This window comes from Alexandromys fortis, unplaced genomic scaffold (assembly GCF_014885135.2).
Source record: "Alexandromys fortis isolate MF-2015 unplaced genomic scaffold, M_Fortis_MF-2015_v1.1 scaffold_111, whole genome shotgun sequence".
Lineage (NCBI taxonomy): Eukaryota > Metazoa > Chordata > Mammalia > Rodentia > Cricetidae > Alexandromys > Alexandromys fortis.
Window position 1 is genome coordinate 2,069,781 of NW_026067996.1, and position 26,878 is coordinate 2,096,658.

General features: G+C 44.0%; 2 protein-coding genes across 10 annotated transcripts in view; one reads left to right on the forward strand and one right to left on the reverse strand.

Moving 5' to 3' along the window:
* Nr2c2 (nuclear receptor subfamily 2 group C member 2) overlaps positions 1 to 11,222 on the forward strand; it is a 63,392-nt gene extending 52,170 nt beyond the window's left edge. For 5 of the 9 annotated variants that reach the window (XM_050160247.1, XM_050160249.1, XM_050160252.1 and 2 more), the window contains 5 exons: positions 365 to 504; positions 1,407 to 1,544; positions 2,425 to 2,530; positions 2,982 to 3,124; positions 5,888 to 6,064. In XM_050160247.1, the coding sequence (XP_050016204.1) occupies positions 365 to 504; positions 1,407 to 1,544; positions 2,425 to 2,530; positions 2,982 to 3,124; positions 5,888 to 5,931 (571 nt within the window). In that variant the 3' untranslated portion in view covers positions 5,932 to 6,064. Of the gene's footprint in view, positions 1 to 364; positions 505 to 1,406; positions 1,545 to 2,424; positions 2,531 to 2,981; positions 3,125 to 5,887 lie in introns of those variants that run through there. The other 4 variants (XM_050160251.1, XM_050160253.1, XR_007595043.1 and 1 more) reach the window with 3 other exon arrangements.
* A 1,382-nt stretch (positions 11,223 to 12,604) lies between these two features.
* On the reverse strand, positions 12,605 to 25,608 carry Mrps25 (mitochondrial ribosomal protein S25). Its single transcript, XM_050160258.1, has 4 exons — positions 25,409 to 25,608; positions 19,169 to 19,275; positions 13,535 to 13,622; positions 12,605 to 12,896 (listed from the first exon to the last, which is right to left on the reverse strand). The coding sequence occupies exons 1-4, from the start codon at positions 25,540 to 25,542 to the stop codon at positions 12,710 to 12,712; spliced, it is 516 nt and encodes a 171-aa protein (XP_050016215.1). The 5' UTR covers positions 25,543 to 25,608; the 3' UTR covers positions 12,605 to 12,709.
* Positions 25,609 to 26,878: the final 1,270 nt, after the last annotated feature.

The following is a 26,878-nucleotide window of genomic DNA, read 5'->3' on the forward strand; positions in this document are numbered from 1 at the left end:
ATATATAAAAATGTTTTTCTTTTTTAACTATGTATGTCACAGCTTGCATGTGGAGAGCAGAGGAATATTTGGGGGAATTGATTCTCTCTACCATGTGGATTGTAGGGATAGAACTCAGGTCACTAGGCTTACTGGCAAGCATCTTTATCTGTTGGGCTATCTTGCTAGCCCGAATAATTTATCATCTCTTCATTGACTTACTCAAGGACTTGGTCATCTTCCTGCGAATGACCCTGGACATATAATAGACCATTGCCATACCTTTGCTACATGGTGGATGGTGCTGAGGCTTTGAACCCATACAGCTGACATACTTAAGAGTCATCCACATGCTTCACACTCAGCCTTATCCTTATGCTCCTAGACAGGACTGCAATACCAGCCTGGTGCGGGCCTGCTGGAATGAACTTTTCACTCTTGGCCTAGCCCAGTGTGCCCAGGTCATGAGTCTCTCCACCATCCTGGCAGCCATCGTCAACCACCTGCAGAACAGCATCCAGGAAGGTAGGTCCTAGAGATATGGGAGTAGAATGTATCTTGATCCAATTTGTACCTGGATAACAAAGTTCAGCCTGTGTCAGAGCTGACCCAGCTGTTCTTAATGAATGCACAACTGTCCTCTAGTAAGAGCTGCAGTGGCCATCTAATATTTGATGGTCAAGTAGAATAGCAGCTGCGGCAGTAGAATACTCATTATGGCCCTGCAGAAGCTAGCCCATATGAACTGAGGTATGCTGTCATAAAGGAATTACACCTTGGCAACTACAGGCCGAATTAGCTGCATTACTGAAGCAAGTGTGGACAAGGCAGCTAACGTAAGTACCTTTTTTTTTTTAAAGATTTATTTACTTATTATGTATACAGCATTCTGTCTGGATGTTTTGCCAACAGGCCAGAAGAGGGAGTCAGATCTTACAGATGGTTGTGAGCCATCATGTGGTTGCTGGGAATTGAACTCAGGACCTCTGGAAGAGCAGCCTGTACTCTTAACCGCTAAGCCATCTCTCCAGCCCTAGTACCTTTTTTTAAAAAATAAAGCTTTTTATTTCGTGTGTGTGCTTGAGTATGCCTGCACCACATATGTACAGTGCCCACAGAGATCCAAAGAACGTATCAAATCTCCTAGAAATGACATTATAGATTATTGTGAACCGTTGTGTAGTGCTGGGAACTGAAACCAAGTCCTCTACATGAGCAGTGAGTACTCTTTAACTCGAACCATCTCTCCAGGCACAAGCACCTCTTACCACTTCACTTTCATCTGGAAATACAGCTCTTGACCAGCTTGAAATGACATGGTTCTCTTTAGAAAGTGAACTTAACCTTCATTTGTCTGTGTAGCTCCTTAAAAGACTGGATTTATTCTTAGCAGTTTTCCTCAGGGGATCTGTGATATTTGTTTCTAGATAAGCTTTCTGGTGACCGGATAAAGCAAGTCATGGAGCACATCTGGAAGCTGCAGGAATTCTGTAACAGCATGGCGAAACTGGATATAGACGGCTATGAGTACGCATACCTTAAAGCTATAGTTCTCTTTAGCCCCGGTAAGACATGCGGAGGGACTTGTGACACTTTGCACTGTGTCTACTGATGTTTCTGAATACGGCCATGTTGTCATCAGTTGTGTAGGAGAGCCCTTCAATGTTTTACATACCCCAGTGTGTTCATAATAAGCGCTTTGCTATCTAGCTAGCATCACTACATTTGTTAAATCCTTGCCTTTACAGCACTGAAGAAATGTGCCTGGGGATTCATGTTGTAACCAAGACATTGGCCAAATAAGACCACCATCCTGTGGTCTTTTTTGTTTGGGCTCTGCGGTTTCCAGGTTCTCTGAGCACATAAAATCCAGGCAGACTGAAACTCAGCTTTACTATCTCTGTGGATAGTAATAGCTACGAGGCCTGATTATTCCTGGTAGAAAGAAAAGATGCCTGGACTGGCTTCACATTCTTCTTCTCTATAGCTGTTCTCAAAGCCTCTGGAGAAGTCACTTGGGCTGATCATTTACCTCAACAGCAAGGGCTGAAAGTAGCATAATCTTTCTCTTCTTTCTCAGACTCCTCACTCTAAAACAAAAGTATCTATTAAGAAGGAGTTATTATGTACTTAAACATCTAGAAAGAGATGGTTCCTCACATACCTTTTAAAATTTGTGTTTCCTAGTGTAGCAAAAAGCAAGAAATGTAGAGCCAATGCAGTTAGGCTCCAAGTAGGAGTCACAACCTAGGTGTTTCTTACAGCCTTGGAAAAATAGAGGCAAAGCCAGTATTCTGACAACTTCCCAGTTCACTGAGCCAGCCTTCAGAGTTTAATTGCTTATATTTGATAAGTTTATCAAGTTAAGAATAAAAAGAAAGATTAAGATGTCTATGGCACTTTGTAAATACAAAGAGAAACTTGGGGTTACTTTTCTGTTTTCAGATCATCCAGGTTTGACGGGCACAAGCCAGATTGAGAAATTTCAGGAGAAGGCACAGATGGAGCTACAGGACTATGTTCAGAAAACCTATTCAGAAGACACATACAGGTGAAGCATGGGGCCCTGCCCAAAACAGACAGGGGTGGGTGTGGTTGGGTCAGATTCTAGCAATTTGGCAGAGCCTCCATTAGATTACTGACATCTCCAGGTGTAGAGGTAAGAGTGTGTAAGTATAAGGGAATACTAGTTGGGAAGCTTGAGACTACTGGTGATAGCCAGAAAGGGAGTGCTTTCCTGAACCTAATTCCATGAGGCTCGGTTCTCACACTTTACAGAGGTGCTCAGCACCCATGGGGAAAGGCAACACTAGAGTATTTGACAGAAATGAAATCTGGCCCCTATAAAGGAGGGGAGTGAGTTACATAAGGTAATTTTAACAATAGGGTGTGTGTATTAGCCTAATACAGATTTAGACAGTATTAATAGTTGATCTGCCAAACAACAGAATGCATGGCAAGCTTTTCCAGGTCAAATTTTTAACTCTACCTTTCCTCCAAAGTAAACAAATCAACAATCCAGAAAGACATTTAGCCTGCTTTCCCCGGTCTTGTGTCCTCTGTGTAGGCTCACTGAGCCACCAGGACTTCCTCTCCTGTCCTGTGCTTCTCAAAGGAAATGCTGTTGTACCAGTCAGTGGCTCTGGTAGGTTTTTCTATTATAGTCAAAAGAGTTTTATGCCCATCTTTTTAGCCTACATGCAAATTCCCCAAACCAACTTCCACTAGGATCACTGAAGACCTGGAGTCACATATGTAGAGAGTGACTTCAGTCTTTGGTACACAGAGAATGAGATTGTCTGCTTAAGCACCCATTCCCATAATTCCAGTCTGGCCTGGTGTGCAAGGAAATTGTTCTCTTAGCAGGCCACAGTGCTCCCATAGTTCCTGTGGTCCATAGATGTCTCATTTTGAAGCCTGAGCCTTTCTTGGCCCAGTCATGGACCAGGGAAAGAGGGTAGAGATTAAGACACCATGGGATTCAGGGCCAAAAATGAAGAAAGCTTCCCTATAGATATCAGAAACCCACTTAGGCATTTTTTCAGGGGAGGACTTTCATATGTATAGCATATTCTACTGCAATTCTTTGTCTATCTGTGTAAATATGTGGGTACATGAGCAAGGTGCCTCATTGGATTTCAGAGGACAACCCTTGGAAGTTTTCTTTCATCTTGGGGCTTTTGAACATATGGTTGGGCTCTTTGGCATACTTCTTTACCTACTAAGCCAGTTCATGGTCCCTGTAACTCACTTTTCAGGCTTTCCAATCCTGTGCCTTTTTCATATTAGTTCTCCTCAAGTACCCTGGCTTGCCTCATCATTAGCCTCTGAGGCCCAGCTTCAGGAAGTCCAACCTGATTTGCCTTGCTGACTTCGTGGGACCACTTGATCTGTTCAGCTTCTTAGATCTTGTGTGGTGTCTTTACACCTTTACCCTCAGGACTGAAGCATAGAGACAGAGGGTGACTGAATGAATGAATGAATGAATGAGTAGTATCTCAGGAATATGCTTATGGAAAGTATCTTAATTTAAAAAGATTGATGACAACGTCTCACTATGCTAAGATTGAATACACTTGGTAGACCAGGCCAGCCTCACACTCAAAGAAATCCATCTCCCTTGCCTTCCAAGTGCTGGAATTAAAGGTATCTACCACCATGCATGGGACATACTTCCTTTTTGTGTGTCTGTGTTGGTGCTGTGGCGTTCTGGGAATCAAATTCAGGTTAAAATTAACCTTGGCAATTGCACCTTTACTCACTAAGCCATCTTATCAGCTTCCTACTCCTTTTTTTAAAAAACAAGGGGCTAGAGCAGTATTTTTCTACCTTCCTAATGCTGTGACCCTTTAATGCAATTCCTCATGTTGTGATGTTGTGGTGTCCTCTCCCCCCCCCCCCCCCCAGCCATAGAGGTAGGCAGACCTCTGAGAGTTCAAGGCTAGCCTGGTCTACAGAGCTAGTTTCAGAAAAGCCAAGGCTGCCTTGAAAAACAAAACAAAATTTGTTGGTGCTTCATAACTGTAGTTTTGTTATGAATTGTAAACATCTGCTTTTTTTTTTTTTATGGTCTTAGGCCACCCCTGTGAAAAGGTCATTTATCCTTACCTCCCCACTCCCAAGGGATTTTGACCCACAGGTTGAAAACCACTGGGCTAGAGAGATGGATCAACAGGGTACTTACTGCCCTTGCAGAGGACCAGGGTTCAGTTCCCCAGAACCTGCATGGTGGCTTATACACCTGTCTGTAACTCCAAGGATCAAACATCCTCTTCTGACCCCTGTAGGCATCTGGCATTCATGTGATGTACATACATATATGCAGGTAAAACATTCATACACATAAATCTAAATTTTTTTTTCATAAACAACTTAGGCACTGTAGTAAACTTGGAACATTCTAGAAAACAAGAGGGAAAGAAAATTACTTCATCATTCAAGGATGCCTAGTATTAATGTGTATATATTTACTTTAAAAACATTTTTAATTTATATGTAATTGGGATCATAAATTCCAGAAGGGTTCTAACCTTTTTTCACTTGGCTACTGACATACTTTGCCTACCTTCCCGTGGCTAACATGCCAAGAGGAGCCAACCATGAGCATGTCGTGAGCATTCTTCCAGATGCTTCCTTTACATACATGTACCACACAGCTGTGCTCCTTTTAAGTATGCATTGAGAAATATGGATCTCTTTGCTTACCAGTAACTACAGATGTTATACCTCACTGTGTAGCACAAGCTGGTCTCCCTCCAGCCTTTATACCTCTTGCATCAGCTTTCCTGAATGCTGTGGTTACAGATAGGCACCACCACAGTATTCTTCCTTTAATGAGTTTGTAGGGATATTCCATACATTAACATATTGTCTGTTGATGAATCTTCAATTTGATTGTGTGCAGGTGGGAAGAGTAGCTTTAAATAGCACAGGAACTTCATACTTAGCAAACTCTTTTTACAAGCTGGGTGGTGGTGGTGTATACCTTTAATCCCAGCACTTGGGAGGCAGAGGCAGGCAGATTTCTGTGAGTTCGAGGCCAGCCTGGTCTACAGAGCAAATTCCAGGATAGCCAGAGCTGATACAGAGAAACCCTGTCTCCCCCAAAAATTTTAAAGAAAAAAGCAAAACCTCTTTTTACATTCATGTTGTGTGTATGCGTGTGGGCACACGTGTGTACTTGTGGAAGGGCCAAGGACAGCTTGTAGAAGTTGGTTTTTCTTCCACCATATGGAATCTCAGGTTGTCAGGCTGTGGCCAGTGCCTTTATCCACTGTCAATATTTTTTTTCTTTTTTTTCATGTTAGACTTTTGTTTGTTATTTCAACAAGAGACAGGTAGATGTAGATTTGTTAGGAGCTGGCCTGGATTGGGACTCCATTTCTCTAATGCCTGCTCTCTCTTCCAGATTGGCAAGGATTCTTGTCCGCCTGCCAGCTCTCAGGCTCATGAGCTCCAACATAACAGAGGAACTTTTTTTTACTGGTCTCATTGGCAATGTTTCAATAGACAGCATAATTCCCTACATCCTCAAGATGGAGACAGCAGAATATAATGGCCAGATCACCGGAGCCAGTCTATAGTGCACAAACGGCAGCTGCCAACAGTGGGATGCCTCCTAGGACTGCAGGTGCAAGAGAAGGGAAGTAGCAGTGTCTTGGTGTGTGCAGGTGTCTCCAGTGTGTTAGCCACTTCCTCCTGTTCATCCCAGACAATAGCAACTAAAGACATAGAACACTTCCCTGCCCTAGGAAATGTTTTAATGCCTTTTGGTGAAGCAGATTTTGGAACAATCTTTTAATTGAATTTGTATTTAGAAATTCTCAAAGGGCAAAAAACAATACTGAAGTTTTATAATGTCAGAGACTAGTATTAAACAGTATGTGTAAATACATTTAAAAAGAAAAAAAAAAAGTCCTTGGAATTAATAGCTACTAATTACCAGGGTAATGTTAGCACTTTCTAAGCACTTCTTATCGAATCTGCAATGTTAACATCTTTGCCTGTGGACAGGGCAAATGGAAAACCGTGTGTCCTTTTTGTCAAAATGCTAATGATTTCTGTGAAAACTCACTAGGGTACAGGAGACAATCGTTGACATTTTGAAGAGAGCTTCGCTCCTAGCTTTGTGCAGTGGTGGTGCTGAGCTAAATTCCTGTGAGTGAAATGTGGATCGCTGGCATTGTCCCATTAAGAGCTTCTGTGCCAGCCAGAGAGGCACATCTGTCGATTCTTCCAGAACCTGGACCTCACTAGTTTTCAAAATTAGATTGCAGCTTGCTGAGTTCCTATGATGAGAGTAATTCTCTGGTGACTGAAAAGTATGCCCAGGTCCCGCTACAAATCCATAGGAACTTGAGCCTTTGACCAAAAATTACAAGGCGGGTGGGTGATCTGCACCCTTTGACAACACTTCATGAGTATGACCTGTAGTAGTTCATGCCATCCAGGGGCAGTGAGGGTTTCTATTCCTGGCATGCCTGGGGAGGGGCCAGTATCTGTGATCACTTGGAGCCTACAGCTGAATGGGAGCTATGTATCCTTGCTGCCTGTTGAGGGGGGTGGGCCTTAGATAGCTGAACAAAAGCTATCAAGATAAATTCTTTCTGATATTATTAGTCTTTTTTTTTTTTTTTTTTTTGTATACTGGGACTCCCTGGTATGTGCTAGTCCAACAAAGCTCTCTAGGACGTTTGAAGTAATAGAAGCAAACCACCCTCCCTTTCAAAAGAGGATCGAAAAGCAATCCTCAGACAGGGCACATACTGCAGGCCTGTAACCTCAGCACTTGGGAGGCTGAGGCAGGAGGATTATAGATTCAGGGCCAACCTGAGCAACTTAATGAAACTCCTTTTGAGTTTTAAAGGGATCTGGGGAGTGGGGTGGGATGGTGATTTAGTGGTAGACTACTTGCCTAGCATGCACTAGGTCCTGGGTTTCATCCCCAGTACCCAAATCAGAAAGAAAAAACAAAATAGTTAATTGGCCATAGTTTCCAACAGAGTTCATAATTCAGCCAAGGAAGTTCTCTGCATTCCCATGGGTACAAGTCTGCAGCAGCTGGAAAAAAAGTGGAAGGTTAAGACAGGTATTTGGTGTTTGCTTTTTGATTAGAGAAATTAAGAAAATTACCTCCTATAAGGTTAAGTTTGTACCTGTTAAAGGACAGTTATGGGGCTTAAGGCTAGGTAGGCTGGTTCCTTTTGAGAGTTAATGACACTTTACTCACTGTTAGTGGGACTTAAGTGCAGATAGTATCTCTAGCTTCTAAATTCTCAGCTAGATTTTTAAGCCAGTGTTGGAAAATAGTAGGAATGGCCAGTAAAAAATGATGGAAAGGACTTAATTTTGCCAGCTTAAAAGTTTTCTTTTTGTGTGTGTATTCAAAATTAAGACAAAATGACTGGACATGAGTATAGTATAGTGGGCCTGTTTCATCTCTTTAGAGGGTTCCATAGTACATTTCTAGGCCACTCAGAGAGGGCCTGGGCATCCCCTATCAGGCTATTTAGACCATGGTTGGATAAGAAGTACCAACCTCTGAGAAGATAGAACTGGAGGGGGAAAAAGATTTTGCTTGGAAAAAAGCTGGTGACTCTAACCTGCCTGATCCTTTTTAAGTCCCATCATTGGTAATAGCCAATTTACAGAGCTGCTTTGGGCCAAACTCCTACACTGGTTGTCCAGATCTTCATGGCCTTACCTTTAACACTTGTATCCTCACAATGTTCTCGTTAACTGAAATCACTGCAAACTTTGAGTGCTTCTCCATTCCATCTTGTTAGATCTAGGAAGATCAGCCCCAGTTGTTTCTTAAGAGAGAACCCAATCCAATCCAGTCAGTGCCTGGGCTCCAGTTTTCAGGGGTTTCCATCCTATTGGGTCTGTGATACTCCAAATCTGATGAAGCAGGACAGGCATGTCTAAACACTCCTCTCAGGTAGGTGGACAGACACACACTGACATGGCTACTGGCTAACTGGGCTTTTCCAGAAGTATCTCAAATAATGTTAAGATAGTTCCAAGTTGAAATTTGAAATAAAACAGGCCAGGAGATGTAGACAAAGACCAAATTCCCTAAACAAGTTAATTCACAAGGTGTTCAATGTAGTGTGTCACCATCCTTGCAGTTTGCAGTGTGTGTTGAGGGGGCTCATTTACTATCTCGTCTCTTCCTGAGGCTGCAGTTGGGGTTGTATTGTCTGGGTTTCTGTACTGAAGTTCAAGTGGAGTCACTTATGCCCTTAGGATGGTTCTTTAGTTTGTCAGTGTCAGTATTAGATGTGGACAGTATTCTGGGGTAGACACTACATCAACCAGGGTGGCCAGTGTGGTCCCCAAGTAGAGCAGCAGCATCTGTAATACACACACTTGTTTCTTGAAGGGAAGCCCTGATGTCAGGGGAATTTGGAAGCCTGTTGCTGCTTTCCAGTGGCTGGTAAGCACTGGTAAGCAGTGGGGGCTGTTGGTGCTGCTGAAACTCTTCTCTAAGTCCAAGCCATGAAAAGCACCATCTGACTGCTGCTTTTCTCCAGGGGGAGGGGGAGGGGGAGGGTCCTGGGAACATACCACACTGGCAGAACAGGTGCCCCACCTTTTCGTTTGCCTAACTTCCAGTCTGTAGATTTTGTGGCTCTTTGCAAAAGTCTTAACTCTTATGTTAGTTTCTATATAAGTCAATTCCAAAATGAGATGGGGTTGGCCTAGGTGTTTTGTACAAGTTTCTGGACTTCCTCATTGAGTGCCTCCCATCAGTGTGTACTTTCTGTACACAACCTGTCCCTTCAGCCGCACTGTGCATGTCCAGATTTATAGGCCTAGATGACTGAATGAATGTACATGTGTTCATATTATCTTTGTACAGTGTATATAATGTGTGTACATAGGTGTACATTATGTATACAGACATGTAGCCACGTATCCAAACTTCTATGTTGTCAAGAGTTGATGCTAGCGTTGCTAATGTGAATGGATGTGGGTATTGCAAGGGTCCCTTGACAGGGATATACTGGTGAATTTCTTACCAACTTCATTTTCCTAGGACAGGGAGCTGTCTAGAAAGGGCCAAGTGCCACTCACTCCTGCATAAGGAAGCCTCAAGCCAGAAAGGTCCTGACAGGAGGGCAGTTCTCTAGGTTTAGAAGGGCCCAGAAGATGGTGGAAGAGATGTTAGCCTAATATCCAAAACTAAGTGGTAGCTATAAGCCTACTTTCCACAAACCAGTTTACCCTAACTGGAGGGAATTTAGTGGCTGAGACAAGCACTGCTGCAGTCTCTCTTGTTTACCCTGTGCTCTGTCAGTAAGACTTGGGTACTGTCTGGTGGTAAAAGTAACCAGCCTACCAAACAATGTTAGCTATTAACTGTGGCATATAAACCACAAATAGTCAATTGTCCCTTTAACTAGAAGCCAGTGCAGGGTTATCCTAAGTTAACTACATTCTATAAAAGTTTTAATTAACAGTAAGAAAGTGAAGGCTGACATATTTTCCTCATCTACCAGGTCTATTCTGATGAAATTTGTTCCCTATGATTGAGATTTTAGGCTGAGATGGAATTTGGGAGCCAGGGCCCAGCTTGACAGAGCTGCTAGTGGCCATGGTAAACAAGCACCTGTCTTGGAGGAAGCCAAGTACATAAATCTTGCCTGACCCACAGGTTGTTGCTCTTTGTGTTTTAAGAATAATTATTAAGACTGTAGTCCTCAGTGCCTTTGGTGAGACGTGGGTCATTTGGCTTCAGCTTCCCATTTGTGTCCCTGGCCTCACCGTTCATGGTTGTTCAATCTTGCCTGTGTCATTGCCTGTTGTGACAATCACACTATTCAAAGTGGCTTTCCAAGTAAAACACAGGGAAGCTTGGCAGTCTCTAAACGAATCCTTTCACTTTCTTTGGGGGCTATTGTCTTAGCAGCAACCTAAGAGTGAGTTTAAAAATGGCTTAAGAAGGAGAATATCAGACATTTCTAATGCTCAGCAATACGCACTTTCAGTTAATTTTCAAGAATTTTGGTATTTATACATGGGATGTAGGGAAAATGTTCAGCATTATATCAAGTTTTAGTGTTTGGGTAACATTTGGTATAGACTGCACATTAAAAATGGCCTTTCTTCGGGAAATTATCGTCATCAGTTGTCATCCCAACAGCCTGCTCATTCACGGATGCCAATGTACACACAACTCAAGTGCTGGAATATTTTTCTAGTTTGTTTTCCCAATTAACTTGTAAATCAGTGTTCAACTAGTTTTATAACTGAAGAGCTGCACATTTTTCATAGTATCAACTAGTTTGTACCTGTAGTTTGGATTTCTCTGTTAAGATACAGCGCATTATCTGCCCCCTACCCTACCCCTCTTCCTTTTTAAAGGACATCTAAAGGAAAGTCCAGTGTGGAATTTTCTTGGGATCGGTTGTATAACTTCTGCCCTTTACACCATGGATGCCATTACCTTTTGAATTCAGGTTTAAAACCTGTGGAGAGCTGCCATTTTGTACAGCTTTTCTCCCTGTGTAAATGAGCTATGTGATGGCATTTAAAACCTGCATGTTCTTTTTAAATTGAATTTTCTATCTAATCAATGTCTTCAGTCCTGAAGGAGAATCTGCATTGTTGTGTCTGTGTAGAGAGTTGCTGTGCATGGTTATGAGCGCCTTTTACTAAACGCTGTTCAATGTGGCTATGTTGTTGTGGCTTAATACTACCTACTTGAGGTTTATACTATTAAAGTAAATTAAAGACTAGCATGTGTACCGCTCATCATTTCTTCCTTAAAACAGTAATGTGGCCTGAGCCCATTCTCTGCCCTCCATCAGCACCTTAACCTTGGCCAAGGTAACTTCCATCAGTTTGAAAGACCTTTGGTGGGAAAACTCAGACTGAACTCTACCATGGCCATCAGAATGGAGGTAAGGATTACCTACACAGACATTTCCAGAGCAGTCAGACCCACATACTAGGTAACTGCTGTGGAGTAAAAACTGTGTCCTCAGATTCAGTAGTTTTACGTCTTCTGGTCTTTACAATGAGGGTTCAGAGACCCGAAGTAGATCCTGACAGAGCTCATGGCTGCCTATGACACTTCAATATGAAAACTGTCACTTCACAAAGGAACATCATGTCAACTCAAGTCCTTGTGTGGTCAGTTAGTTATGTGTGTAAAATCTATCATTCCTAAATTTAAAAAAAAAAAACACACACACACACAGATTTAAAGAAATGATTTCTCCCAGTGCCGTTGATTTTCTCATGCATGCATCTGCTGCTCACAGAAGTCCAAGCCATCAGTAACAGTGGTTCTGTAGAAGTTATCAGCTGCCCGTATGTTGTTCCTGTAGCCCTGTCACAACTTTGGCAGGTGCCAGGATTGGGACCTTATACATTAGAGCCACAAACACCCATTCCACTGCAGCCCCTTCAGGCCACCTGAGCACAGGTGCAAAACCAGAACCAGAGCAGAGAACAAAAGGCACAATTCTGTAAATCTAAGCATGCCAGTAGCTCTGCTCTGTTGTAACTAAAGGGTCTTGGGAATGCCCAAAAACAACTATTGCTTTTGCTATGCCCCATTAGCTCATATGGTCAGATGCCAATGGGTCTGTGGTAAATATTAAGGTGATCCTGGAAGGTTGCTGCCCACAAATGATGGAGGCAGCATAGCTAAAATGGTAATGACAATAGGGAAAGTACTAAGAAGTCATACACAGTCTCTTTCAGCCTAGTAAGCAAGGGCTGAAAATCAAGTCAAATGGGCTCCAAGTTATCACCCAAGTGGCATCTTAACTATCAAGCCCAGAAAAATCCCTTGCTACAGCCAACGGGGTGCCACTGCCCTCTCCACCCACAGGCATGGACTTCCCAGGAAGCAAAGATTCCTGGGCTTTAGAACACTGTCCACCTGCTTTCTTTGGACTGTTAAGTACAAAAGAATCTACATGGAAGAACAGTTATTCTACCAGCTACAGGCTCACCAGATAAAGTAGCCCTCAACAGCACCCAGAGTAGGACTGGAAGAAGATTAAATACAAGAACCAGGGGACATGTTACTCACAGACTGCCTTGCACCCTCAGCCCAAAGCTTTTTGCCACAGATGGTCTTTGTACCAGCAGGACGAGACTTACCATGTACAGGAAGACAATCTTTTATTGACATCTGTTCAGCAGCTGGCAACTCTGGCCTTCTTCCCATTGCAGAGTTCCATCAGTCCATCACAAATGACCTTGCCCAGACCTAAGAGCTGGCTTTCAGAGTAGCTTTGTACTTCCCTGTCATCTCCTTGGGTAAGGGCACCAGGCCAGGGCAGGGCACCTGACCTTCCACTTCACACATGCACTCCCTCAAGCAGTACTTCCGGGGGCCAAAGTTGGCTGGATGAGATCGCTGCTGTTTCTCCAGCTCCTCCTCCCTGAGGGTCTCCCTGCCAAGGAACATACACAGTAGCAAAGCATGACCAGTGGCTCCAGAAAACAGGCAGCCTCTTCCATGTGAGGGAAAGGCACTGGGAAGCATCCAACTGGAGCATCCCACAGGGACCAGGCAAAGGAGCCTGGGTCTCCAGAGACTTTCTTGCTTTCACTTCCTTCCTGTCCTTCCTCATTCAAGGAGTAAAAAGGAAATCTGGGAACAGGCTCTAAGCTTCCCTTTAGCTGCATGCATGTCAAAGTAGGGACCACCCTTGTTACAGTAAGGGAGTAGACAAATGATTTGGTGAATTGTTTACATCTGCTGATCAGAAAGACCAGGTCTAAATTGATCCTGCCACCCAAGGTCTTGTTACTAACTGGAGCTAAAGAACTTTCCCTCTCCACCCCATCTCTGCACATTCCCTTCACCCTCACATTTTTGGGGATAAGCTTGCTCCTGTCAGGGTGGTCCTTGGACTTCCCACAGGGCAGAGACCCCTGATTGCTCTTTGGGCTGACGAGGGAGGGGGACTTGATTGGGGAAGGGGAGGGAAAGGGGAGGTGGCGGTGGGGAAGAGACAGAAATCTTTAATAAATAAATAAATTAAAAAAAAAAAAAGCTTGCTCCTGTCAGGTCAACCCAGTAACTCACTCTTTCTTGCCCAAAATTTTCTTTATGTGCTCCATGATCTCTTTATTACTCTTGGTCTCCACGTCTACCAGCACCTGCTCCCCAGAATCTGTAAACAAGAGGCACAAAGGGAGGAGAGCTGATTCAGGCATACTTTTCAGTCTCAACAGGTTGGGGCTGCCAGGTGTAATACACCTGTAGCCTCATTGAAGTAGGATGATTAACATATCAAGACCAGCTTAGACTTCAATTCTCTTTTAGTAGTAGAATTCAGTATTTTTTAAATTATGTATATATGTGCATTCGTGCACGAAAGTACAGGTACTTGAGGAGTCAAGAAGAGAGTTACCAGACCCCCAGGAGCTGGAGTTACAGGCAACTGTGAGGCATCTGACTCAAGTCCTCTAGAAGAGGACCTTTAATTGCTAAGCCATCACTCAAATAATTTCTGCATAACTGATGATGACCCTTCCACTTTCCATTTTTAAGAAACACGAGCAGACAAATTCCTCTATAGATCACTGTAGTCTCATCCCTATAACAATGCAATTTTTGTTTGTTTCTAGACAGGGTTTCTCTGTGTAGCCCTGGCTGTTCTAAAACTCTCTATGGAGACTACGCTTAGCCTCTAACTCAGAAATCTGCCTATCTCTACAATACAGTTTTTATGGAAGCTTAACAAAATGAGTCTACAATTCATATGGAAATGAAAAACTACAATTTTGAAATGAAAGAAAATAGGAAAGCTAGAGGTACAGCTCAAGGCCAGCCTTCCAAGACCCTAAGAGCTAAAAATAAGATAAGAGGGTGTCTGCTTCCTGAGTGTTCTATAGCTAAAGGTTACTGTAACCAAAACAGAGACATGCCCAACAATAGGCATACCACCAAATGGGACAAAACCAAACCCAACACCAAATAAACCCTTCTACTGGCAACTGTTTCCAGCAAAGATGGCAAGAAAATTCCAACTTGAGTTTTTTTCATCCAACACTAGAACTGGGTACTCACATACAGATGAAAGAAAAAAAATGGACCAGAAATGTAAGGCTGTGTGTGTGCCCACATGTGGAGGACAGGATAAACCTGTGTAGTCTGTTTTCAAGTGCTAAGTCATTTAGCTGGCCCGTGCTAAAACATTTTACAAAATTTATAAAAGAATGTAGTTCACCAGACCATGTTTGCCCTGCATATAAAGGCACTGGGTACAGCCCCCAGCATAGCAAACAAACAAAAACACCACAGGAGAAAACCTTCATGACCTTTAACCAAGGAGCAATTTTTTTTTTCAGGCATAATATCTAAAGTGTGATCCATAAAGTCCATCAGTAACTTGAATTTGAAATTCCTTACTTTGTGTTATAGAAGGCACTGTAAGACAGGGACTGGGAAAAAGCACAAATATCTGAATTCACAACTAAGGAAGATAACCTGACTGAATTATGTATTTTGCCCATTTTTTAAATTAATAAAAACAAAATAGCTAATGACAAGCACATGAAAAAGCAGTCAACATTAGTCATTAAAAAAATACAATATTACAAAAGAGCGGACACTAGTGAAGAGGCTCGACAGCAGATGGAGACACTATTTGTGGAGATGCACAACACTAGTACTGCCTAGAAAAATGAACTGAGACAAGAAAACTGCCAAGATTAGTGAAGCGGTGCCATGCTTTGTTTGCATATGAATGTTACTATAAGTAAAATATCCTAAGCAATCTCTAAAATTACCAGAAATAATGTCAAGGGGATAAGGTGCAAATACAAAAACTAACTACCACCAAACCACAAGAAAATGAAAATTTCAAAATACTAAAGGCAAAACCATAGCTAGCCTTCTTTTAGAAATTGGCAAACATCTTCAAGTTTATATAATCCCAGCACTCAGCAGGCCAAGGCAGGAGCACCACAAATTTAAGGCTAGCCCTTGGACATTTAAAAAAAAAAAAAAAAAAAAAAAAGGAAAACAAAGTAACTTGGGGAGGGGAGACAGATAAAATTAGTACCCAATTCGGTGAAAGAATTCAGAAATTGGCCAGGTGCTGGTGGCGCACGCCTTTAATCCCAGCACTTGGGAGGCAGAGGCAGGCGGATCTCTGTGAGTTGGAGACCAGCCTGGTCTACAAGAGCTAGTTCCAGGACAGGCTCCAAAACCACAGAGAAACCCAGTCTCGAAAAAAGCAAAAAAAAAAAAAAAAAAAAAGCAGAAATTAAGTAATAAAGTTGCTTCTGTGTATGGTAAAATATACAATTAGGGTCTGGCAAGATGGCTCAATGGTTAAGGGCACCTCCCTTCCCAACACCCATATAATGGCTAACAACCATCTGTAACTTCAGTTGCAGATGATCTAATGCTGTCTTCTTACCTCCCAGGTACCATGCATACATGAAGATATAAATCCATACAGATATAAATCTTTAAAAAAGAAGTATACATTGGACTATTTCAAACCAAAGCACATAACTCAGTGATTTTAATAATACAAATACAAAGTACACCCTGTATCTACTTACCACAGTCACTATCCCCATTCCTGGCTAGCACTTCAATGTTCTGAAAGTTACCTCTTTTGGAAATTTCCAGTCTACCAGGTTGAAGCAGGTATCAGCACTTAGTCTTTTGCCACAGCACATAGATCATACTGTTGTTCCCCATCATGGTGACTGATTTTAAACAAAGATACTAAGGAAATCCAGTGAGAAAAAGTACAGCAGTGTTCAACAGCTGGATATCCTCAGTGCAAAAACCAAAACTCAACTTCCATCCTGACTTTAGTACACAGGAAAGAACTTGAAAAGTGTATCACAGGCAGGGTGGAGAGGGCTCAGTGGTTAAGAGTGTTTGCTGAACAATCAATCATGAGGACCAGAGTTAAGATCCCAGCACCCACGAAACAAGCGGGTGGGTCACGTTACACCTATAATCCTAGTTCAAAGCAGGGGCACAAACAAGGATTGCTGGGACTTGGTAACTTCCAGCCTACCCAAAAACACAATACTGAAGTTCACAGAGAGACCCTACCTTAAAGTAGAGTGATAGAGGAAGACATCCAAAACCCTCTTCTGGCCTCCATGTGTGCACAAAGGCACTTGTACCCCCACACACAAATTATACGCATTTCAATAAATATATCTCAGGCTAGGAAGATGGCTTAACACTTAGTGCTCTTGCAGAGGACCCAGCTTTGATCCCCAGCATCCACTTAGAAACTCAAAACACATGTTAACCTGTTTTAGAAGAGCTTGCCTTTGTTGGCTCTTGCATGCATCTGGTGCACATAAACTCATGCAAGCAAACCCACATAACAAACTTAAAAATCTAAATTATCGCAGGGACATAAAACATAATTATACGCCTCTAAGGAAAAATGAGAGGGGCTTTGGGGTAAGCAAAGGCATCATGGATAGGCCACAGACCCACTAAACCAGAAGAAAAGTGGATGATCTAGCACTGACACAAATTAAAATCTTCACACCCCCACATGGGGGTTGGGAGTTAAGAGGCCACAGATTTGAAAGTTGCCATATACCTACTGCCTCAAACAGAACTGTACCCAGACACTACACACAGAACAGTGAGAAGACAGTCCACAGTGGCTCCTAAAAGACGCTGCCGGAACAAAAAGGAACTTTGCAGATGTGCTCAACTGAATATGACCTCAAAAGTTGTGTTGGAAATTCCTGATGGCATCTGCAGGGGGTGCTTCTAGGAGGTGACCAGGATTGGCCATGAAGGTGAGTCCCAGGAAGGCAGCAGTGATTGTGTGAAGAGGAGAGACAAGTCACCAGCTTGCTATCTGGTCACATGACCTTCTACTCTTTTTTTTTTTTTTTTTTTTTTTTTTTTTTTTTTTGTTGTTACACAACAAGAAAATGATCTGTACATGCGGTCCCTTCAACCTTGTTCTCCTGAGCCCACACCGGTGATCTGTTCTCTGTGGCTGCTCATGCCCACTATAGAACCAAAGCATTTCTCTGGAGTGAGTGAGCCTCTCAGTGCTGTTCACCATCTCTCCTGCTCTTTTCACCCAGGTGTAGGTAGGAGAGGCCCTACCACTTTCCCTGCACAAATCTTTATCAAGGTCTCAGCACTGAAAAGCTCACACAGAGCTCATCAATAGGTGCCTGGATGGGTTGAGAGACTAACATAGTGGAAGATGCTCAGCTGCAACAAATCAAGAGAAGCTGGGGTCCTCCAGGCTAGAAGTCCTAGCACTCAGAAAGCTGAAGCAGGAGCCAAGGAGTTTGAGGTCAGCCTGTCTCTCTAAAAGGATAAAGTGGATGGGATGTGACTGTGTGGCAGGGCACACACTTGAAAGACCCTAGGTTCAGCCTCAGATGATTTGAAAACAATGTATGTAAAAGGTTTTTGCAAAAGAAAATGTACCAGGCTCCACCCAGCCCTCCTTGCATTTGGGCTATGGTTCCTAGGGACCAAGATACAGCCCTATGGTATAGTCTTTCCCACAAGGCACAGGAACTACCAGCACAAGCAGATGGCCTTGCTATGTCATGGGCAGAGTTTTGAGGGCAGGTTCATATCCTAGTACAGTTCCTAGCCAGGGATGGGTTCTTTATCCCACTGACTCTATTATCCAGAAATAGAAAAGAAATGCTCCCAATAGATTCTTATCCATATGAAATTCAGAGGCAAAACAGGCAGGTATATAGTGGCCATAACTAACCCCCGCACTTGAAAAGTCTCAGCCAGGAGGACTCAAAAGTTTGAGGCCAGTCTGTGCTACACATTCCTATCTCAAACAAAAAGTCCTAAGCTACTGCCCATGTAGAAAGGAGTATATATCTGGCTCTCACTACAGACCCATCCTATGTCATGCAGTGGCTTCATTTCTCCAGGGCTGGCTGTGACTCCAATCTGCAACATTTGCCCAGAAATCTCATCGAGGCCCTAAGAACACTTCCTTCACCACAGGACTAGTTGACCATCTTTCTGGTTTCCTTTATATTCTGTCTCTCCCATACACAGAACACCTTCACACACACACACACACACACACACACACACACATGCACGCACGCACGCACGCACGCCAAAGCGTTTGCCCATGGACTTTGGACTTTTGACTGCCCAGCACCTGGCTCCAAGCTAACCCTTAGCAACACCCCTTATGTGCACAGATGTATAATGATCCTTCTTCCTGTGGTACTTTCTACTCATTACTCATGAACCAGTAATGGGCTGCGGGTGCCTGGCATCAGGACAAGCAAGCAGGGTCTCAATAAAACACCTAGTGGGACCAGAAAGGAGACTGTGGTCAGCACTGAGGGCACTAGGTGCCTGAGGGCCAAATCCAGGCTTAGAGAATATTTGGTTTTGAGGTTTTGCAGTATAGTGCACACTCTACCACTGGAGCTATGGACACACACCCCAGCAAAGGAATTCTTTAAGCTCATGGACAGAAAGTGAAGACACATCAGCAAAGAGCAGCAAAGGAAATGTGGGTAGACTGGCCCACATGACAGGCAGAGAACAGAGATAAGCTGGAGAAGACAGGTGGGAGAGCTGGGTCCAGATCTCAGAAGCCACTGGGTACCTGGAGAGGGAAGTTAAGGGTCATAGTGCTGTTTAGATAGCTCACTGTTACCTTCACAAAGGGCTGGAAAAGGGCAGGTGGTCCTTCCATGTCTCACTTACCTAGATAGAACCGCAGGAAAGGTGATGGCGTCATGTTCTTAAACAGCATGATCTGCACCCAAGGGTTCTTATACTGGATCTGAGGGATGTTGAAAAACACAAATTTCCTGCAAAAGGCAAGAAATGAACCCATGTAACAGCTTTCTAGAAATGAACTCATGTGCACCCCCATGTCTAATGTCAGAGCACTCCAGATCTCCAGCTCCTTTCTTTCTGCTTTCTTGATCGCAATACAGTTCTTTCTCTTAGGCTGGTTCCACTCCCTGTTAGCAGTTCGTTGGGAGGGGTATTCCAAATTCTGGCATCTCCAATGCAATCCAGGCTTCACCTTCACGGTTTCATAAAATGGGCTCTCAGGAACTCCATGTTCCTGCCAAACGCCTGGCTTCAACAGCTTTCTTGACCTTTCCTTAACCTTCCATAACCCTTTCTTGATTCCTTCTTGACTAAATCCAGAACTACGTGGCTGAAGCTATCAAGTTGTTTTTGCTTGGGCTGAAACCTGGCCCCCTCTTGTATTTGCATAAACCTTGACTGGTTGATGGGTTTCTTTCTCTTTTTTCTCCCCTTTGGTTTTTCAAGACAGGGTTGCTCTGTATTGTCCTCAATGTCTTAGAATTCACTCACAAGACTGGCCTTGAACACAGAAATCCACCTGCCGGGGCTGGAAAGATAGCTCAGCAGTTATGAGTACTGACTGCTTCCCCAAAGGACCCAGATTCAAATCCTAGCACCCACGTGGCAGCTGACAACTGTCTGTAACTCCAAGATCTGACACTCTCACATAGATTTACCTGCAGGCAAAACACCAATGCACATAAAAGTAGATTAAAAAAAGAAGAAATCTACCTGCCTCTGCCTCTCTGTCTCCAGAGTGCTGAGAGTAAGGGTGTGTGCCATCACTGCCTGGCTTGGCTGATAGTTTCTAAACAGAAAAGTCTATCAGGCTCATTCTCTTCATAGGAATTGTTACAACATTAGGAGGGTGGTGTCTTTCCCTTAGGCAACACTCCCTTTATTCCATTTAGCATCAGGCCTTTCTTTAAATGTTTTTTATCTCCTTGAGCACAGGACATGGCTCCATCATTACATATCCTAGTGCTCTTCTCAAATTGTGCATTTTATATTTTTCTTTGCCCTATGTCTTTTCATTTTAAACCTGCATAACCACTTGACACAGTCAATACTAGGCTGTCTTGAAATCTCTGCCAACATCATCAATCCAAATCTCAAGTTAGCCTCAGGAAGATTTTTTTTTTTTTTTAATAAGGGCAAAAAGCAGCCACACTCTTTGTCAAAATATCACAATGCTCTCTAGGCCAACTGCTAATATTTTCCCCTCTGAATTCTCTTGAGCTAGTCCCCCACAGTTCACAGTACCGTCATCACCACTGTCTTCCACATTCCTGTAGGGATAGTTCAGTAAGCCTCACTTAAAAGTGTTCAAATGTGTTTCTAGTCCAAAGTCCCAAAGTCTTCCATATTCTTCCAACAAACATCATGGTAAGACCAGTCCTTGGTACCAACTTCTGTTTTAGTTACTGTTCTATTGATGTGAAGAGACACCATGACTAAGGAAACCTCTATAAAAGAAAGCATTTAATTGGAAGCTTGCTTACAGTTCAGAGGGTTATTCCATTATTATCATCTAAGGGAGTTTGGTGGTAGGCAGACAGGCATGGTGCTGAAGAAGTAGCCGAGGGCTTACATCTGATCTCTAAGTTGCAAGTAGAGGCACTGAGCCTTACATGGGCTTTTAAAACCTCAAAGCCTACTCTCAGCAGCACACTTCCTCCAACAAGGAATTCCTCCTAATTCTTCCAATCCTTCACAAACCGTGTCACTCCTTGGTGACTAAGCATTCATATATATGAGTCTTTGGAGGGCATTCTCATTCAAACCACCGCACCATGTAACAGCTTTCAAAAAAAATGAACCTATGTAAATCTATGTAAGGGTTTTTTTTTCCCCCTGAAATTCTATGCATACCTTTTCCTTGTGCATACCTTTTCCATGGAGAAAGTCCAGGATTTGTCACAGATTGTAAGAGGGACCTGCCTCCAAAAACAGGCAGAGGACTGTCCCCAAGTTCAGTGTCCCCAGCACTTGCGCTCTGTAAGCATCAGTACAAACCAATGCCCCCTGCAGGGAATCAGACTCGCCAGCACAAAGGCCAGAGTCCTGGGCATACAGGGTTGCATCTCCATGTGTCTAGTGACCACGTTACTGAGGAGGCTTCTTAGAGCACTGTGTAGAGGAACGACCTGAGGATCACAGGAGTGTTTATAATACAGACATGAAAGAAAACTTCTAATTGTAGAAGGCTGAAATCAGATAACTTTGAATACATTAAAATATTTACATGGCAAAAAATGACAAAAATTCAACATCCACTGAATGGGTGTGGTGATACAACTAGAACCCCAGCAGCACGACAGTGCCTGAGGCAGGAGGGTAGAGTCCAAGGCCAGCCTGGGCCACACAACATTCAAACAAAAAGCATGAACATTTTCTAAGTCATTAAAAAATAAATCCGTTAAACATTAAAAAGTGACAATTCTGCTAAAATGGCATTGTGCACATTGTCAGTAAAAGTGACAACTCGAGGCTGTAGGAGAGGGTGTGAACTGCCTTAACCTGTCTAGCAGCCAGTTTATGACTAGAAGCTTTAAAACATCCTGACTCTAACTAACTTCATCCCCCTTTTAGACAGCTCTGTATCTAAATGAACAACATGGAACAGAAGGTGAAAACACTGGTGTGCAGGCTACAGTGTTCAGGTCAGCATGGTGCACCAGGAGAGACTTGGCACAGCTCCATACAGCAGGGCACCTCACCAGCATGCACAAGGCTCAGGACTTCATCCCAGAACACAAAGCGATAAAGCATACATAGCTGTCCACAACACAGAATACATCTAGGCCACTCCTGGCTCTGCATACTGAGCCCTTACCACCCTTAGCCTGCCTTGTATAAGGACTACCCTGCTGTCTGGCTTCTGGATTCAAAGGGCCGACAGGAAGTACCAGGTAAGGGCAGCTACTTCTTTTCCTGGCTGGGCCCTGGCATGACCAGCCTGAAGGCCCCTGTGGACAGAACCCTTGGTCCTCAGGCTCCAACAGACATTCTTTCCCTCACCTGTCCAGCCTAGACTAGGGTCTGTGCTTCTCCTCAAGGTGTCTTTTCTCCATTTCTGTACACGCTTAAATAAAGCTTGTTAAATGCCCTCACTCAAAGGCATCCCTGATTCCTGCTCAGTCTGCCCCCCACCCGTAGACAAGGCTCTGGACCCATGGAACAGAAGCTTGGCCTCAGACATTCTGCCTGGCTATAGATCCTGGCTTTCTACTTCTAGTCACGCGAACCAGGGCAGGGAACGGTTCTTTGCCTCAGTGATTATGCCAAGAGGGCAGCCCTCTTGGTCATCAGGTTCCTACACCATCAGTCCAGATTGAAGCATCTAAAAATAATTTCAGGGATAAAACTGACTCAACAGAAAGCCTGCCTGAAACCACTTAAATCACTGCCACAACTGGGACAGAATCTGCAATTAAAGTGACAAAAACGAAATGACTTGTTAAAACCAGAAAATTAGTCATAGTCACAGTAACATGAATATTCTTGTGCTTAAATTATCAGAGAATTCGGACGGTGGTGGTGCAGGCCTTTAATCCCAGCACTCTGGTGTGAGTTCGAGGCCAGCCTGGTCTACAGAGTGAGTTCCAGGACAGGCTCCAAAGCTACAGAGAAACCCTGTCTCCAAAAAAAAAAAAAACAACAAAAAATTATCCGAGTATTCATGTTCTCTCTGAACTTCAGAAGTAACCTAGGGGGGGCAGGCTGAAAAGGATGCAGGCGTGGGCCGTGGCTACATTCCTCTTCCGGCAGGGCAAGTCTGCAAGCAGTGATCAATCTAAAACATTTAAAGGGTGCTAAGGAGATGCCTCAGGCAGTAAAGTGCTTGCTGCACAAGCATGAAGACCAGAATTTGAACCACAGAACCCACACAAAAACAAACTAACGAAAAACTAGGGGGCTACAGAGATGGCTCAGTGGTTAAGAGCACTTGCTGCTCTTGCAGAAGACCTGGGTTCAGTTCCCAGCACCAGCTACCAGCCCACAATTGTCTAACTCTAATTCTAGAGATCTGATTCCCTCTTCTGACTTTTGTGGGCACTAGGCATGCATGTGGTACACATACATATATGGAGGCAAAACACTCACATATAAATTTTTTAAAAGCCAGTGAGGTGTATTGGTATACACCTTTAAACTCTGTAGTCAGAAAGCAGAGAGAGGCAAGAAGATCTCTCATGAGCAAGATCTCTCGTGAGCTGGAGGCTAGCCTGGTCTATACAAGATTTTCAGGCCAGTTAAGGACATACAGTGAGACTCTGTTTCAGCTAAAACTTAAAGATTTTATTTGGGACTGGAGAAATGACCCAGCAGTTAAGAGTGCTTACTGAGCCAGGTGGTGGTGGCACACACCTTTAATCCCAGCACTCAGGAGGCAGAGGCAGGTGGATCTCTGTGGATTCGAGACCAGCCTGGTCTATACAGTTAGTTTCAGGACAGCTAGATCTATCACATAGAGAAATACTGTCTCGAAAAACCAATAGATAAAAGATAGATAGATAGGGAATATTTACTGTTCTTCCAGTGGATCTTAGTTCAGTTCTCAGTACCCACTTATATCAGGCACCTCACAACCAGTTGTGACTCCAATTCCACGGGATCCAACATCCTATGGCCTCAGAAGGCACCTGCAAGCACTCCCGCACACCACACGCATGTATACTCACACACACACAGTGTGACTAAGTTCACAGAGGCACACAACACACCCACAGAGATAAGAATAAATCTAGAAAAAGAAGACCAGCTGTGGTGGCACTTGTAATCTCAGCACTAGGAGGGAGGGATGTAGACCAGAAACTTCTCCAGGGCTTGCTGACCAGCCTACCTGAATCCATGAAGCCCAAGGAAGAGATCCTATTTCAAAAAGAAAAACAAACAAGTTTTCCAGTTCCTTAGAAACACGACCTTTGGTTAAACGCTGGCGTACGTACGTACATACGTACACACACACACATACACACACACACACACACACACACACACACACACACACACGGTTCTCTGAGTAAGTAATTACATCAACAAACTTGAAAAGCTCCAAGTCCTGCTTCTGGGGAAGAAACATAGCCCTGAAGACTCCCAAAGCACACCCTCTAAAAGCTCAAAGGCAGAATGTACCCCTCGGCAAGTCTCTGCTCCTTCCTATCCCAAAGCAGAGTGATGTCCCAACACCACAGAGCCTTGTGCAAACAAACCAGAGCATAGCCAAATACTAGAAACAATCTTAGAATAGTTCTTACTGTGAACCAAAGACCAAAGGTCAGTACCTACTGCACTCTGCCATGTACTCTATGATCACCCCCTACACACCCACACCCACACACACCCGCAAGACACTGACTTTGTGGTGCTACAACTCAAAAAGGTTTTCCAGAAGTTGAGCAGACGGCTGCAAGGTCACACAACTAGTTAGGAAGAGGCCTCAGCTGTTCCTGCTCTGGGCTTCTACCACACAGGCCTGTCACTCAAATGATCACGCTTTGCAGCCTGAGAGCTTCCTCTTAAGAGCATGAATCCCTGAAAAGAAAGCAGAGTTCAAGCCCTCTGGTCCACCGACACACAGTCTTCCAGAAGGTCCTCACCTCAACAGATCCCAGGCTAGCAGTTCCTAGGGGATCACTTGACCAGAAAAAATGGTTAGGAGTCAAGGCCGGATCACTCTCTGACCAGGAATTACTCTTTTCACATCCTGATTCGTCCCACAACCCCGTTTCTGTCTACAGCCATGGGCTGGTTTCTCCCGCACTGTTGGAACCTGGCGTTTCGGGAGCCCAAAAAAGATCAGTAAGTGCTGAAGGATCCAAGGCAGCGCTCAGGGATGCTAACGGGTCAAAGAAACCTTTCAGTCGGCCGCTGTCCTAAGCTGCAGCAAGCCATGGTGTGCACGGGTGCGGAAACTTAACAACTCCGCTCCCAACGCCAAAGTGTCCCACGCCACACAGCGGCTCGTGTCGTCTGGTTCGTGTCGTACGAGCTGCCAGCCCGGGAGCCGCTACTCATCCCTAGGGTGGAGTGGCGCTCGGATTTCTATCGGAACCTGTCGGGATGGCCTCCACCGCGTCAACTTTTCCCCGAACCCCGCCGGATGGGACCCACACTGACCTGGCGCCTTCGCCCAGCTCCCCGTGCGTGTTGTAGTTCACAGTCATGACCTTCACTGACTCCTTGAACACCACGTCCCCGCGGTTCAAGTACTGCAGCGTGCGGCGGATAGGGAAGCGACCCTTCATCGGCATGGCGGCGGCGTCACCAGCTTCTCGAGCCGCGGACTCGCGGGTCTCCCAGACGCGACGCAGGGAATCTCGGGAGGCGTCTCCCGGCGGGCCGCGCAGCCGCAAAGCGGCCTGGGACTTGTAGTCCCGACCGGGCTTGCAACCGTTCCCGCTCTGAAGTCAACTGGTCGGTTTGTCCTTGTGGAAACCAAGTGTCCTCTCCCAAGATCTCCAGTTCTGAAATGAAGCTCGACTGAGAAGTCCTATTGAGTCATAAAAACTGATTTGCAATGGAGGAAATAACGTGACTTGCTCTGTCGCGTCCGGGTTGGCTCTGAAGGACTCTGCTCAGAAGATATGACAGATACTTCACTCTAGGAGTCAACAACCAATGTCACTCTGCGCTGTAACGTTTTAAAGATTTTTTTCTTTTTGTTTTTTCGAGACAGGGTTTCTCTGTAGCTTTGGAGTCTGGCCTGAAACTAGCTCTTGTAGAAAAGATTTATTTTTATCTTGGCGTCTTGCGTGTGTTTTGTTTATGCATTACGTGCATGCAGTGCCCACAAAGGCCAGAAGGGGGCGTGAAACTGGCGTTACAATGGTTATGAGCAGCTGGAAACTGAATCCTGGTCCTCTCCAAGAGCAGCAACTGCTCTTAACTGCTGAGCCATTTTTCCAGTCCCTCATACTGTAATTTTTATCATTGTTTATAGGTGAAATGGGTTTTTCTTCAGACTTCCCAAGATTTTTCCTTTGTGCTTAGCTTATGAAGTTTGAGATATGCAGAGTATAATTTTAGTATTTGTCCTGCTTTGTGTTCTCTGAGCATCCTGGCTATTTGGCTTCCAGGTTATCATTCAGTTTTTGGTTTTCGGTTGAGACAGAAGTCCTGATCCTCCTGTCTCTGCAGACTCCCAAGTGCTGGAATTATAGGCATGAGTTTTATATGTTTTAATTCAAACTCTAAGTTCTTTCCCCACCCCCACCCCATTTTAAACTTTGCTTTTTACATTTCCACTGACTTCCATAGCTTTGTAGATGAACTTCCTACTGATAAGCATATTACAGCATGTTCCATTTGTTAATCCTTTATTTCTAATACTTTCTTTCCATACTTAGTGTTTTTACTTCTGCTCACATTATCCAACTGCTCTGGGGGTGTCCTATGAACACATGGAGGCTGGAGGAAGACAAGTTTCCTTGAGACAAGTATCCAGTTCTATTTCTTCCTGTTTCCTATTACTTTGCAACACAGGATTTGAGTTTGATCCTCAGAACCCACAAAAGTGTTGAGCATGATGACATGCATTTGTAATCCCAGTGTTGGGGAGGGGAAGACAAAAGGATCTTTGGGCCTCGC